The 14,422-nt window shown below is 49.1% G+C and overlaps 1 protein-coding gene across 2 annotated transcripts; it reads right to left on the minus strand.

Moving 5' to 3' along the window:
- PIGS (phosphatidylinositol glycan anchor biosynthesis class S) lies at positions 914 to 14,016 on the minus strand. Of its 2 annotated transcripts, none has more exons than XM_013989970.2 (12): positions 13,574 to 14,016; positions 13,177 to 13,432; positions 12,980 to 13,091; positions 9,740 to 9,829; positions 9,389 to 9,480; positions 7,916 to 8,123; positions 7,482 to 7,624; positions 6,262 to 6,376; positions 4,900 to 5,045; positions 3,991 to 4,091; positions 2,600 to 2,810; positions 914 to 2,000 (listed from the first exon to the last, which is right to left on the minus strand). In XM_013989970.2, the coding sequence occupies exons 3-12, from the start codon at positions 13,080 to 13,082 to the stop codon at positions 1,725 to 1,727; spliced, it is 1,485 nt and encodes a 494-aa protein (XP_013845424.1). In that variant the 5' UTR covers positions 13,083 to 13,091; positions 13,177 to 13,432; positions 13,574 to 14,016; the 3' UTR covers positions 914 to 1,724.

Consider the following 14,422-nt stretch of genomic DNA (forward strand, 5'->3'; position numbering starts at 1 on the left):
GGGCAGGGTTGAGGCTCGCTCCCAGGTTCTCTCATTTTTGTTCCCACTTTTATCTGTAGGAATTTTAAGGCTACCTTCTCCTTACTCGCTGTACTCCAGCCGCTCCGCCCTTCTCTCCGCCCCTCAAAAGAGTTCCCGCCTCAGGGTCTTTGCCTGGGATGCTCTTCCCCCAGAAGGCCTCCTCTTGTCCTTCTAGTCTCAGCTCAAATACCTCTGCTCAGAGGCCCTCTCAGACTCACAATCTCAAGTACCAATACCAACCCCCAGTCACTATCTGATCAGCCTATTTTTTCTTTCTAAAGCATTATCTGAAATTAGTTTCGTTTGTTCACTCTTTCCCCCTTAAAGACCAATTACTTAAAAGCAGAGGTCCTATCCGTTCTCTAAAATACCACTCAGCACCTTGCATAATGCCCACTGCAGCCTGTGCTCAATACAGCTGGCCCTTGAACGACATGAGTTTGAAGTGTGTAGGGCCACTTATATGTGCACTTTTTTCCAATAAAAAATACTACACAATGGAAGGTTGGGTGAAACTGCAGATGCGAAACTGCTAATACCCAGGGCCAATGATAAATTATACTCTGATTCTGAATGCACCGGAAGGTGGGTGTCCCAACCCCTGCATTCTTAAAGGGTCAATTTTATTTTATTTTTGAATTTATGAATTAGTTAGTATCTGAGGGCTTACACCAGTAAAAGCTATTCTCTCCCAAACCCCCTGCTAGACAAGCCAGGACACACTGAGGGACAATAGCCTACAAGATTCTAGCCACCACAGGGCCCTCCAAGATAGGGAGGCAGGAAGGGCACATAGCCAGTAGAAGCAAAGTGGACCAGTGAGCCCAGGAGGACAGGCATCAGGAAATCATTACTTAAAACACAAATGAATGAAAGTTACACTCATACTTCATATAATTCCAATTCACATTCAACCAACGTTTATTGAGAGCCTAGAATATGCCAGACACTTTCACATGCTCATCCATTTAATACTCACAACCACCTTGTAAGGGAGGTATCAGTGCTATTTTTAAATGAAAAACTGAGGCTCAGGGAGGATTAAGTGGCCTACTCAAAGCTCCCCAGATGATAAGGGCAGAAGCAAGGGTTTGAATTCAGATGTGTTTGATCCCAAGTCCGGAATTTTCCCCACCGCACCATACTGCCTCTAGGTAAAGATAAAGGCAACCTCTGCCACACACAGCAATAGGCTGCACCCAACAGGTGTAGCCAGCCTGGAGCAAGGGGAGTAAGGGAGAAGGCCCCAGAGGTGACAGGAGCCCAGCCCTTTCCATGGGAGCAGTGCTAGGGCTCTCCCTGAGGGCCTGGAGGGCAGAGCCCTAGAATCCAACCCAGGGCTTTCCCCCAGTGCTCCCTCTCAGTGCAAGAGGACTGTGGGGAACAGGGCAGAGGCACAAGCTGCCCCTGCCCAGAGGGAGAGAGAAAAGGGCCCTCAAGTTCAAGACCGGTAAGGAGACACCAATGATGTGTCTTTTGAGGAGGGGGTTGGAGGGCTTGAAGAGTGGGAGAGCCCTGAGCCAGATGAATGGGAGGGAAAGGAGAGATGAAACCCTCTTGGAGTGTTAGACTTCAACCGTTGCAGGGGCGACAGAGCAGGCTGGAGACAAGTCATTCGTGGCAGGCCCCACTTATCTGCCTCTCAGCCTAACAGCTCCCATGCTGGCCAAAAAGGAAGGCTTCCTACTGAGATGCTGCCCTGCTCAGTCTATCTTCTCAGGCTTCTTCCAGGACTTGCGAGTCTCCAGGAAGATCTTGAACAGGGACAAAAGGATGGGCACAGCCATAGGCAGGAAGAGCGGGATGTAGATGGCAAACTTCTGGTCATCAGGGAAATAGAGGAGGTGGAGCAGCGAGGGATCAAAAAAGGCACGCTCTGAGGACGTCACAGCCTCCTGGCTGGCAGCAAAGGCAGAGGCCAGGTGTCCAGAGGCCAACTCCTCCGCTGCCTTCTGGACTGCAGCCACGGCCCTGTACACCTAGGAAGGGAGTAGGGGGTTACCAAAAAGTCCTAGGCAGCAGTTGGTGGGGAGGGCAGGGGAGGGCCTCACTGGGTCTTCCGTCTGCCTAGAGTTTGCCCAGGATATGCAGAGGCCAGTATAAAAAGGGTAAGGTGCGAGTTCCCGTCGCGGATCATCAGAAACAATCTGACTCGCATCCATGAGGATGCCAGTTCGATCCCTGGCCCTGCTCAGTGGGTTAAGGATCCGGCACTGCCGTGAGCTATGGTGCAGGTCACGGACACGGCTCGGATATGATGTTGCTGTGGCTGTGGCATAGGCCGGCAGTTACAGCTGATTCCGCCCCTGGCCTGGGAACTTCCACATGCCGTGGGTGTGGCCCTAAAATTAAAAAAAAAAAAAAGGGCAGGGTGTATTTTCTTACAGCCTGTTTAACTCCTTACACCCCATCTGGATTCCTACCAGGGAGTTGGCACTGCCCTCTAGAGGAAACCCCGGGCACTCAAGGATGGCATGCCCATACACTTCCTGAACCTCGATGGCTCTCTGGTTTCACCACACCCTGGTCCTGGTGGCTACTCGTCCTAGGTCACAGAATCCATCCCCTGCCTGCTTACCTCAGATGCCACATCGTCCTTGATGACAATATTGCTGATCTTGCCTAGAAGCTGGGCCAGAGAAGTCAGAGTGGTGGTGGCTGTGGCCAGGTTCTCCACGGACCGAGCCCAGAGCAGCCGGTCTAGCTCCCAGGTCATTATCCCTTCACTCTTAGGCCCTGAAAACAGGCATTTTGGAGGCACCTGGGGCTGAGCAATCCCAAAGAGCAACCTGTAGGAACAGCGAGCAAAGAAGGTCAAAGGGTCTGAGACTAGAAGGTGGAAAAAGACGGTTAAGATTCTGAGGATAGGAGTTCCCTCTGTGGCCCGTCTAGTGTCCATGAGGATGTGCGTTCAATCCCTGGTCCTGCTCAGTGGGTTAAGGATCCGGCACTGTCATGAGATGTGATGTAGGTTGCAGATGCAGCTGAAATCCTACATTGCTGTGGCTGTGGGTATAGGCTGGCAGCTGCAGCACTGATTCAACCCCTGGGAACTTCCATATGTTCTGGGTGCAGCCCTAAAAAAAAGACACACACAAAAAAAGGTACTAAGAATTTCAGTCTTACCCAGAGCCACAGGACAGGGGTTGCAGCACTGCCTTGGGGTCTTAGGGTCCATGGCTAAAATATTTAATTTCACCCCCTCCCGTCTATCTCTCTTTGGACAAATGAGGCCCCTGCACCTTAGTTAAGGGATGATCCAGGACCACCTGACAAGGCATACGTGCCACGCCTCTCTATTCCTACACCCATGGCAGACATTGCTAATCAATCAGAATCCTCTTTCCTGATGAGCCCAGGCACAGCCTTAGAATCCTCAATGTAGGGTGTCAGGAAACCACTATTAATGATCTGTTAGCCCAAGAATTAACAGCTATTTTTCTTTTCTTTTTTTTTGTTTCTTTTTTTTAGGGCTGCACCTGTAGCATATGGAAGTTCCTGGGCTAGGAGTCCAATCGGGAGCTACAGCTGCCCACCTACATCATAGCCACAGCAACAGAAACACTGGATTCAAGCTGCACCTGTGACCTACACTGCAGCTGGTGGCAATGCTGGATCCTTAACCCACTGAGCAAGGCCAGGGATCAAACCCGCATCCTCATGGACCCTAGTCGAGTTCGTTAACTGCTGAGCCACAACAGGAACTCCTTAGTCAGATTCTTGACCCGCTGAGCCACAACGGAAAATTCAACAGCTGTTTTCTTAAACATCCCTAATCACAGCCCAGGGACAGCTTATGTCGGCAACAAGCCCTTCTTAGGAGAAGGATGAAGCCATCAATCCTTGGAAGCCTTTCTTGGTTTCCTTGGGGCTCTAGGCAGAGTCAAGGTGAAGGTTCGTTCCAGTCAGCCCAGCAGACTGTGATCAGACTCAGGGGCCGCACCCCTAGGTGAACCCCCAGGACCTCACCGCAGCTGAGCCAGGAACACCTCCATCACTCGCACCATGTCCACCTCAACTCTCACCGGCAGCTCCGAGGCATTGTAGGCTTTGGGGTCCACATTGTATATCTGCAGGGGGAAAGGAGGTGGCCTCAGCATCACGCCAGGACCATGCATGGCTCTGCCCTAGACACTCTGGACGCCGTGAGCGAAAGGGAAGACATGTTCTGTGCCCTTCAGAAATTACAAACTTAATACGTTTGGAATACCTGCCAATGGGAGCTTTATCCAAATTACCTCCACTACCCCCTCAAAAATCTTGTTAGAGAAATATTTCTTAGTCATTTTTTTTCTTTCTTCTTTGGCTGCCCTGCGCATATGGAGTTCCCAGGCCAGGGATCAGATTCCGAGCCACAGTTGTGACCTGAGCCACCGTTGTGACCTAAGCCATAGCTGTGGCAATGCCGGATCCTTAACCTGCTGGGCTGAGCAAGGGACCGACCCTGCATCCCAGCGCTCACAAGATGTCACCAATCCTATTGTGCCACAGCGGGAACTCCTAAAGAGATGGTTTTTACCCCATTTCAGAATTCCTACCCATGAGAAATTCCCAGTCTAACAGGGGAGACAAAGTTCCCAACCTGTAAGACCCTTACAAATAGGACCAAGATCTAAGGTATACACAGGGGTCAAAGTTGGTGCAAATTGCAGGTGCAAAAGGGTCCTGTTATCGAAACACTGAGGGAAATGAGAAGCGGCGGGGGTGGGGGGTTGGCAGAGGAGGGGCACGAGCTCACAGCACCGTCACTTCCTTGGTGCCTGCACCCCCTAGGCTGGGCCACATGGGACACCAGAGGAACAACAGAAGGAACCATCTCAGGGAACACCTGTCTGTCCCTGAAGCTTGGGCTCAGGGGTCTGCACGGTTGACCATTACCATAATGCCACCCCAGCGGGGACTGTGGAAGGCGTTGGTGGCCACTGGAGCCCCATCCTTGTCCTGAATGTACAGGGGGGAGTGGGCAAGTTCAGGTACATAGAGGAGAAAGTTGAGCACAGGGTAAAGGGAGGCGGTGCTGGATCCTGTGGTACAAAGAGAAGGGGAGTCAGAATATCCAACATGTTAGTCCTGGATCTTAGTTCCAGGTCAGCCCCGAACTTGCTGCTCACTCACCCTGGGCCTCACTGCCCCCGGCCGATAAGCACTAGGATATCCTCCAGACCTGGGTTTCTGTGGTACGCAACTTCGACACTCTCCCACGATGTGCCACAAAGGCGGCGGACGTGCAGTCCTCAGCCCCAAATCGCCCCTGCAACCGCCCCTCCTCCAACAGGCCCCCCGTGACTTGTCTAAAGACCACAGCTTTCTTGGCCAGGACCATACTGCACCCACAACCATAGAACCTCTTTCATGCCCAAGTATACATCTGATCTCAGGTCAGTTCCTGCTTAATATCCTTCAGTGGCCAGCCACTCATACGAGGTTAAAGCTCACACTCCTGCACGTGGTGGTGCCCCCCTGCTCTGCCAGGCTCATCCTGGTCACTCTCTCACAATTCAGCCACACTAAACGTCTCTGAGCTTCCAGAATGTCTATGCACTCTTCACTCTTCTGCATCTAAGCGCCTAGTTGCCTAGCCTGAAATCCTCTTCTATCTCTGTTGTCAGCGGTACCATAAAGCAGTCCCTCCGACTTGTTTGCTGGAGGGAGGGAGAGAAGGAGCAAGGGAGGATGGGAGGATGGATGGATGGAAGGGAGGGAGGAGGGAGAAAGGAATTCACCAAGGCCTCAGTGCTGCCCCTCCCATACCCCGCGGTCCATACTGGGCTAACCCTGGGGTCTGAAATTCCACAACTAGTGATAGACTCACTCTGGTTTGCCCGTGTGACAGTGCTTAGTCGCCTCTACTCTTCCGAGGTACTAGCCCCCAAATGAAAACCTGGAGTCCCAGCTACAAGGGTCCTCAGCCTCAATCAGCAGAAATGTCAACAACTCTGGCTGCTGTCTTTCCTACTTGAGCGGCCATGTCTTTGCTGGCTGGCTTGCAGGGAGGAGACTCAGCCCAGCCATTCGTTTATACAAAGTGCTGGAAATGTTTAACAAATGCTTTTGGATGTGACAGCGTGGAGGTGGAGGTGTCAACAGACTCTCATGAAAAAGGAGCCTACATGCTGGGTACTTCCTCAGACAAAGCCAACCTGGGAACCACCGCTATAAAACAGCCTGCCTCTCACCCCAGGCTGAGTCCCCAGGGCTCCTCCCCAGCCTAACAGAAGGCCTGCATCCTCGGGAGCTCACCCAGCCGAGACTCCACTGGGTTGATGACATGGGGGAGGCTGTGCGTGGCCAAGTAGTAGCTGGAGGAAGCCGGGTCGAAGCGGGGGTTTACCCCCAACATGGCATAGTAAAGGATCTGTAGAGCCAAGAAGGAAGACATTATTTGGTTTACCGATTTAAATTCCACTTTGTCTGTATGTATATAGGTATGACCGGGGCACTCTGCTGTACAGCAGAAATTGACAGAACATTGTATATCAACTGTAATGGAAAAATCGTTTTAATAAAAATTTTAAAATAAATTCCCTTTTGTCCCAAGAAAAGATCTAAGGTGCCTTAGAAAGATAACCATGAGGACAGGGCAAAATATAAGCGAAAAATCAGGGCTGAGAGAAAAGAGGAATAGGGAAAAAATTAACAAAGCTAAGGGTAACATTAACACACTAAAAGCCCATGCTTGGAAAATGACTTATTTTACCAGGCTTTCTATCAGCCTCAACAAAGAGGAGCACCATTCCATGTCCACAGAACAAGTCAAGTTATTCAGAAGTAGTTACTCCCACTACCAAGACCTGATAAAAATTTCTCCCACATTTGCCCCAAAAGGACACAGTGTGATTCAGAAAGCTGCATTCTTCACATCTTTAGTGATTAACACATTTCAGGAAGTTTTTCCATTTTTTTCTTTTTTTTTTTTTTTTTTTTTTTTTTTTTTTTTTTTTTTTTTTGCTTTTTAGGGCCACACCTGTGCATATGGAATTTCTTAGGCCAGGGGTTGAATCGGAGCTGCAGCTGCCGGCCTGCACCACAGCCGCAGCAACGCAGGATCCGAGCCGGGTCTGCGACCTGTACCACCACTTACGACAATGCCAGATCCCCAACCCACCAAGCAAGGCCAGGGATTGAATCCGCCTCCTCATGGATACTAGTCGGATTTGTTTCCGCTGCTCTTGAAAGGTACTTCCTCCGTTTGTTTTGTAATAAATTCCCTATGGGTGACGCGGCTGGTGAATGCAGTTCTAGAGGGAGCCATAAGGAAACTAGCTTTTTAGGACATATTGACAAAACCCCCAAACTGGACACCAGGGAGGAAAAGTAAACCCTGGAACCCTATGTATGCACAGAAATTTCCTAGCAAATCAGCAGTCTCTAAGAGACCACACCTGTAAATGCGAAACACGGAGGGACTTGCAAAAGGATGGCACAACCCGGAAAAGGGCTCAACGTGCTCCCAGGCTCACCTGAGAGTCCACTGAGAAGTTGCCTGCAGCACTGAGGGCATTCAGGAAGGGCTGCACAAAGCGCCGGACAGCCCCCTCAATGTCCCAGTGGACGTCATGGGACTTGGGGTCAGGGTTGAGTAAACTGAAGGTGATTTCGTAGCCTGTAGAAACAGGAGTCAGGGAAGCCAGAGGCTTCTGAGCATCAAAGGAGGCAGCCTGTACCCCTGGCGGAGCTGCACTTGCTTCTCCTCTGGAATGGGAGTGGGGCTGGTGGCCATCATGAAACCAAAGGGAGGATAAAACTGGGATGAGGGACACGGAGTGCTTTCAGAAAAAGATGAAGCCACGGAAGACAGGAGTGAAGCGTCTGCATGCAGATTCCCCTCCTGTCCCCATGTCTCCACATCACTCACTTCCCTCTCCCTTCCCATGGCAGAGCCCGGTCACCCTACCCAAGCTGGACTTGAGGGGCCGCCTCTTATCAGAGCTCCACTTGTCCTCTGGAAGGTGGTCGGCCAGAGCCGCAGCGAGCACGTCCTCCGTCAGAGACATGGCCTGGGCGACCTGGATGATGCGGCGGCCGATGATGTTGAAGGCCTCCCGGTGCGTGATCCCCCGCACGACCGCGGTCCTCTTGGGCCCGATGTAGCTCATCATGTCCTGCGAGGGGCAAGCAGGGGCCAGGATGCCCACGGCTCAGGGAAGAAAGCAGAAGAGCACCCAGGCTCCTGTCTGAGAATCTGGCCTTCTGCCGCTGCCCAATAGGCCTGCACCTCTTTCTAGAGTCATAGTAAACCACCATCACAGCTTTTCTGAGCTCTGGGTATATCTGAGTGTTTTCCTTGATTTCAGTTGCCTCTCTTTCCCATCAACCCAGGTCCAGGCAATATCTACATCTTCCCAGGCTGGAAACTAAGAGACAGCATGCTGAGCAAGAAGAAACAAGCAGCAAGGAAGTTTGACACGTGGCAAAGAGGCAAGTACAGGAATTTTCACAGCAGCATTATTTTAGTTTAACACCAGAGACAACCCAAATGCCTGTCAGCAAGTGAATGGATAAACTGGGATATGTTTATACAATGAAACAGTAGACAGAATTTAAAATGAACCCATCAGGGCTTCCCTGGTGGCTTGGCAGGTAAAGGACCTGGCGTTGTCATTGCTGTGATGTGGGTTCAGTCCGTGGCCTGGGAACTCGCGCATGCCACAGGCGTGGCCCAAAATAATATGAATGCATTAGATGCAACTGCATATATTATCGTGGATGATTCAAGCGTAAATGTCGAGCAAAATGAAAAACCAAAGAACGTGTGCTATATTTTACCATTTATATAAACTTTAAAAACATGTAAAATTAAATATATTATTGATAGAGATACAACATACATGATAAAACTTGAAAGAAAAGTAAGAAAATCGCACATACAAAATATGGCCACCATGGGCTGAAAGGGAACAGGGTATAACCATGGAGCTGCATGAGTCTATATTGTAGTTTGCAAATTTGGGAGCGGGTGCATGGACAGTCATTAAAGTTTTCTTTCGGGAGTTGCCCTTGAGGTTCAGCAGTTACGAACCTGACTAGTATGCGTGAGGTTGCGGGTCTGATCCCTGGCCCGCCCAATGGGTTAAGGATCTGGGGTTGCCTTGAGCTGTGGTGTAGGTGGCACACGGGACTCGGATCTTGTGTTGCTGTAGCTGTGGCAAAGGCCGGCAGCTGCAGCTTTGATGTGACCCCTAGCCTGGGAACTTCTATATGCCACGGGTGCAGCCCTAAAATAAATAAATAAACAAATAAACAAATAAATTAAAAAAAAAAAAAAACTTCTACAGCAAATGGAAGGCAGCAATACTGCAAGGAGGAGACTTAGGAGAGGACGAGCTGAAAGGATACGGCAGGACCGCAGCCTCTCTGCTCATCTCACCTTGGGGAGAAGTGGGGAGTGCTCTGAGATCACATACACTGTCAGGGAGCCCTCGGCTTGCTCCAGCGGCTCAGCTAACATGGTTTCAGCCTCTGTGGACAAGAGCAGGTAGTGTACCAGGTCATCCTCTGGCCCCCACACAGCACCTAACCCATCACTCTACCTCCCGCTCACACCCAGCTGACACTGTGGCCAGGCTTGGCCCTCAGGGGCCCAGGCTGAGCCACAAGGTGTCTCATTCCCAGCTCTCCCAGAGAGAGTTTGGAGTTAAGACAAGGTATGGAAACTACACACTTCGAGATCAGAAGGGAAAAGAGGGGTTCCTATTAAAATGATTAGTCCTTTGGGTACCTTGTACACTGCCCGATGAGAGGGCCTCCTCCTCATGGTCCAAAGCCCTCCGATAGGCCTTCTGGAAACGGCATTTGATTTTCAGTTTGTCTGAGAGAAAAGGAAGAAGCATGTTGAGAAGAGCAAGCATCAGACCTCTGCCTACCTTTCCAGCCCTAACACTGCACGGTATCTAAAGACAGTAAGATAATTGTTTGCAGAGAAACACCAAGAAGCTACAGCCCATTCTAATGATTTCTGCATGGATGATATAAACACAGGACACTCCACCTCTTCCACCTGCCCAGCTCTTGCCTCTGCCTGTGTACACACTACCTTCAACCTCAAGTACCCTCCCACTGGGAAATCTATTACAATATTCATGACCTGAATAGGTAATAGGAGAAAAACCATATGATCATTTCAATAGGTGCCTCAATATAATTAACCTCAGTGAACATTCTTGATAAAAACAAGACAAAACACTAAATATAATTTCATTAAAATTAACGGAATTTCCCCAGTGGCTCAGTGGGTTAAGGATACGGCATTATCACTGCTGTGGCTTGGGTTGTTGCTGTGGCATGGGTTTGATCCCTAGCCACTTCCACATGCCTCAGGCACAGCGAAAAAAATATCCATAATAAAACAAAGATGCCTGCTAACTCCTCTCTTACTCAGTACTGCTCTTTCTGAAGTTCTTCACCAATGGAGTAAATGAAAAGAGAGTAACGTGAACATTTGAAAGAAAGGCAAAATGGACACTTTTGCAAAAGCCTAATAATTTTCTATGAGGATCAGAAAGAACTGGAGTTCCCTGGTGGCTCAGCAGATCAAGGATCCAGCTTTGTCACTGCTGTGGCTCATATTGCTGATGTGGCACAGGTCCATTCCCTGGCCTGGGAACTTCCGCATGGCATGGGAGTGCCACAAAAATTAAAAAATAATTAAAAAATAAACAAGTGAAATCAAAGACAACCAACTAAAAAATAATTGCAAGAATATGCAAGAACAACAGCTTTTTGATAAATATCAGCAAGAGCCAATTTATAAAGTATTTTTAAAAATACCAGTCACAGGAGTTCCCGTTGTGGCACAGTGGTTAACAAATCTGACTAGGAACCATGAGGTTGCGGGTTTGATCCCTGGCCTTGCTCAGTGGGTTAAGGATCCAGCATTGCTCTGAGCTGTGGTGTAGGTTGCAGACTCAGCTCAGATCTGTCGTTGCTGTGGCTGTGGCGTAGGCCAGCGGCTACAGCTTGGATTAGATCCCTAGCCTGGGAACCTTCATATGCCCCGGGTACGGCCCTGGAAAAGACAAAAACAGGACTTTACTCAATGACATAGAAGATCTAAATAAAATAGAAAACACATACAAAGCTCCTTGATGGCAAGAGTAAATAGTCTAAGGATGTCAATTCTCTTCATTAATCTAAATGTGTAAAGCAATCTCAAAGGATTTTTTTTTTCTTTGCTGCCTGGAATTTGATAAGCTGAACCTAAAATTTATTGGGAAAGTTCTTCTTTATAAAAAAAAAATTCCAGGTCATATATGCAGAAAAAAATGGCAGAATTTAAAAGTTGTCCTTTTGCTACATAATGAAATGGATTCCAGTATCAACAGATGCTAAAACCATCAGGTAAAAGGTTGACAGGGAATAAAATATAGGGAAAAAAAAAAAAAATCACCTTTTTTTTTTTTTTTTTAACAGCCACACCTGTGGTATATGGAAGTTCCCAGGTCAGGGGTCGTATCAGAGCTGCAGCTGAGGCCCATGCCACAGCCATGGCAACACGGATCCAAGCCGCATGTGTAACTGATGCTGCAATGTGCAGCAACACCAGATCCTTAACACCTCAAGCGAGGCAGGGATTGAACCGCATCCTCATGGAGACCACGATAGGTCCTTAACATGCTGAGCCACAATGGGAACTCCTAAATCATTTTCATATCACCCAAAGTGAAACAACCAGCCATTACCTGATAACACGATAGAAACTATACTACACCAACTATAAGTATGCTTGCCTAAAAAATAGAACCTAATTTTGATCAAACTCTCAATCTAACTACTAGTTTGTAAGAAATATGGATAATAGAGGAATAAATTAAATGAAACCAGGAGGAAGCAATATGCCAAATCCAGAATATGAGATGTTCTATGAAACAAATGACTGGTTTCTCAAAAAAAAAAAAATCAATGAAAAGAAGGGTGGGGGAAGGGAAAGTGATATATAATAAAGGAGACAAAAGAGACTTAAGACGGGGATCATAACACTAGGATTAAAGAGGCAACACATGTAAAGCGCTTCACCTAGTTTCTGGTATATAATGAACAACTGACATTAGCTATCACTATTCCTGGCTAATACTAATTCCCTCCCTCCCCATCTTCATTTAACCTGACTTCCTACACATCCTTTAAAAATTGAGCTTAAAAATTACAGTCCTTGAAACTTGCCCTTCCTTTCTTTCCTCCCAGATAGTTATAGCCTCTTTTTTAAGTACAATCTGTTTCCTATATACTTACATACTTCTGCTGTGATTTAAGTGTCTCTCTCCCCTACCTATGAACTTCTTGAAACCAACATCAATTTCTTATTCATCCCCAAATCCCCGATACCTAAGAAAAGTACATAACACTCAGAAAGTGTTCAATGTTAAAATGAATAAATCCTGTATAACAGTCCAAACTGATTCCAAACTCTGAGATCATTCCACTATATCTCACTTCCTCCCCTATCCCCAAATAAGCATCAACTGCTTCTGATCAGGTAGCATAGCTATTTTATAAATAGAAGTTAATGATGAACACAATTCAAAGATGCTTTTCTTCTAACCCCAAATACTGTTCATTCAGAGAGGCATTTCAATAAGTTTCAACGAGTTGGGGTTTTTTGCTTTTTTGGGGGGGCCGCACCCACAGCATATAGGGGTTCCCAAGCTAGGGGTCTACTTGAAGCTGCAGCTGGAGCCTATGACACAGCCACAGCAACGTGGGATCCAAGCCGGATCTGTGACCTACACCACAGCTCATGACAATGCCGGATCCTTAACCCACTAAGTGAGGCCAGGGATCTTACACTCACCTTCATAGATACTAGTTAGATTCGTTTCAGGTGAGCCACAATGGGAACTCCTCAGTAAGTTTTTAATTACCTTTACGGGATACATACTCTCCTCCTATCCAACTTATCTGTGGCCTGAGCTCACACCAGAAAAGCTACCCTGACTCCGCAGTCCCCTCCCTGGGAACTCACACTTCAGAGGGATCTCTCTTTCATGCACAACGGTGAAGGGCAGCTTCTCCTGGTCGTCCAATGGCACTGACTCCTGGGTAAACACGACAGTGACGGGCACCATGAGCCGGAGCTGCAAGAAGAAGCAGCAAGGTCATCAGCTGAGTCTCTACCTTGCCGGTGGGCTGTCGCCTGACCCACCACCACCGAGGTTTTACCTGCAAGGAATTCAGCCCACTGATCTCAGAGTAAGGCAACGAGGCCCGATAGGTCTCCGTGGTCTTCCACCAGAGCGGCAGCCCCAGCACGATGGCCACCGCAGCGAAGAAGAGTGCGGCGCGCTTGCCGCGGACCACCTCTGGGAGTACGAGGAGATCCACTGAGGCGCCAGAAGTGGGCTCAGGTGCCGGCCCACACCCGACGCGGAGGAGCCCCAGGTACTCCGAGCCTCTCCACCTGCTTTCCCAGGGATTCCTGTGCGAGGGGCCGGGGCCCGTAGCTGATGAGATCCTGTCTGAGGCGAACCCCGACCCCCAGTCCGAGGGATCTCTGGCACACCACATTCCCCACCCCCGCATCCGCGAGCCACAGCCCCCCACCCGAACGCTACCGCACCTAAGTCCGTAGCCGCAGCCCCGGCGGCCGCCATGCCTCCTTCCGATTGCTCCGGCAGCCGAGGGGCGGTGCTGTGTAGGCCTCCCCCAGTCGGGAACCCGAGAGGAGGAGGCGTGCCCACGGCAGGATCGCGGCCAATCACGAGCGGCACTCCTTACGCGCAAGCGGGAGAAAACCCAGCGAGGGGTAGGCGGGGCCTACGCAGAGCCTTTTGCAGAGTTTGAAAGGTTGCTCCCGCGCCTAGGGGTGGCCGAGGAATTGTAAAGGTTTCAGCGTTGCTGGAAGACGCTTGATTTGTACCCCTTTTCCTTGTGGAACTCACTCCTAGCCCCAGGGATTAAAAGCGTAAACGCTGCAGTCGTTAAATAATAGCTGGGCAACCACGGGAAGCTCTAAGCCTGGGTTTTCCCTTTTGGAAAGTGAGGAAATACCCCTCCCGTGGCTCAGCGGAAACGAACCTGACTAGCATCCTTGAGGACTCAAATTCAATCCCTGGCCTCTGTCAGTGGGTTAAAGACCCCGCGTTGCCGTGAGCTGTGGTGTAGATCACAGATGCGGCTGGGATCTGACGTTGTGGCTGTAGTGCAGGCCGGCGGCTACAGCTGGGATTTGACCCCTAGCCTGGGAACTTCCATATGGGGCGAGGATAGCCCTAAAAAGAAAAAAAAAGAAAAATGGAGATACTAAAATGTGATCATTCATGTAAAGTGCCTGGCACAAGAAAGCACTCAAAAGTCACCTATCACGATCATTATAATCCCTATCATGGAGCTCCTCTAGCAACTTTTTAGCACATTTGGCTCATTCAACATTTTAAAATTCATTTGAATTCATTTCCAACTTGTTAAA

Source organism: Sus scrofa, chromosome 12 (assembly GCF_000003025.6).
Source record: "Sus scrofa isolate TJ Tabasco breed Duroc chromosome 12, Sscrofa11.1, whole genome shotgun sequence".
Classification (NCBI taxonomy): Eukaryota; Metazoa; Chordata; class Mammalia; order Artiodactyla; family Suidae; genus Sus; species Sus scrofa.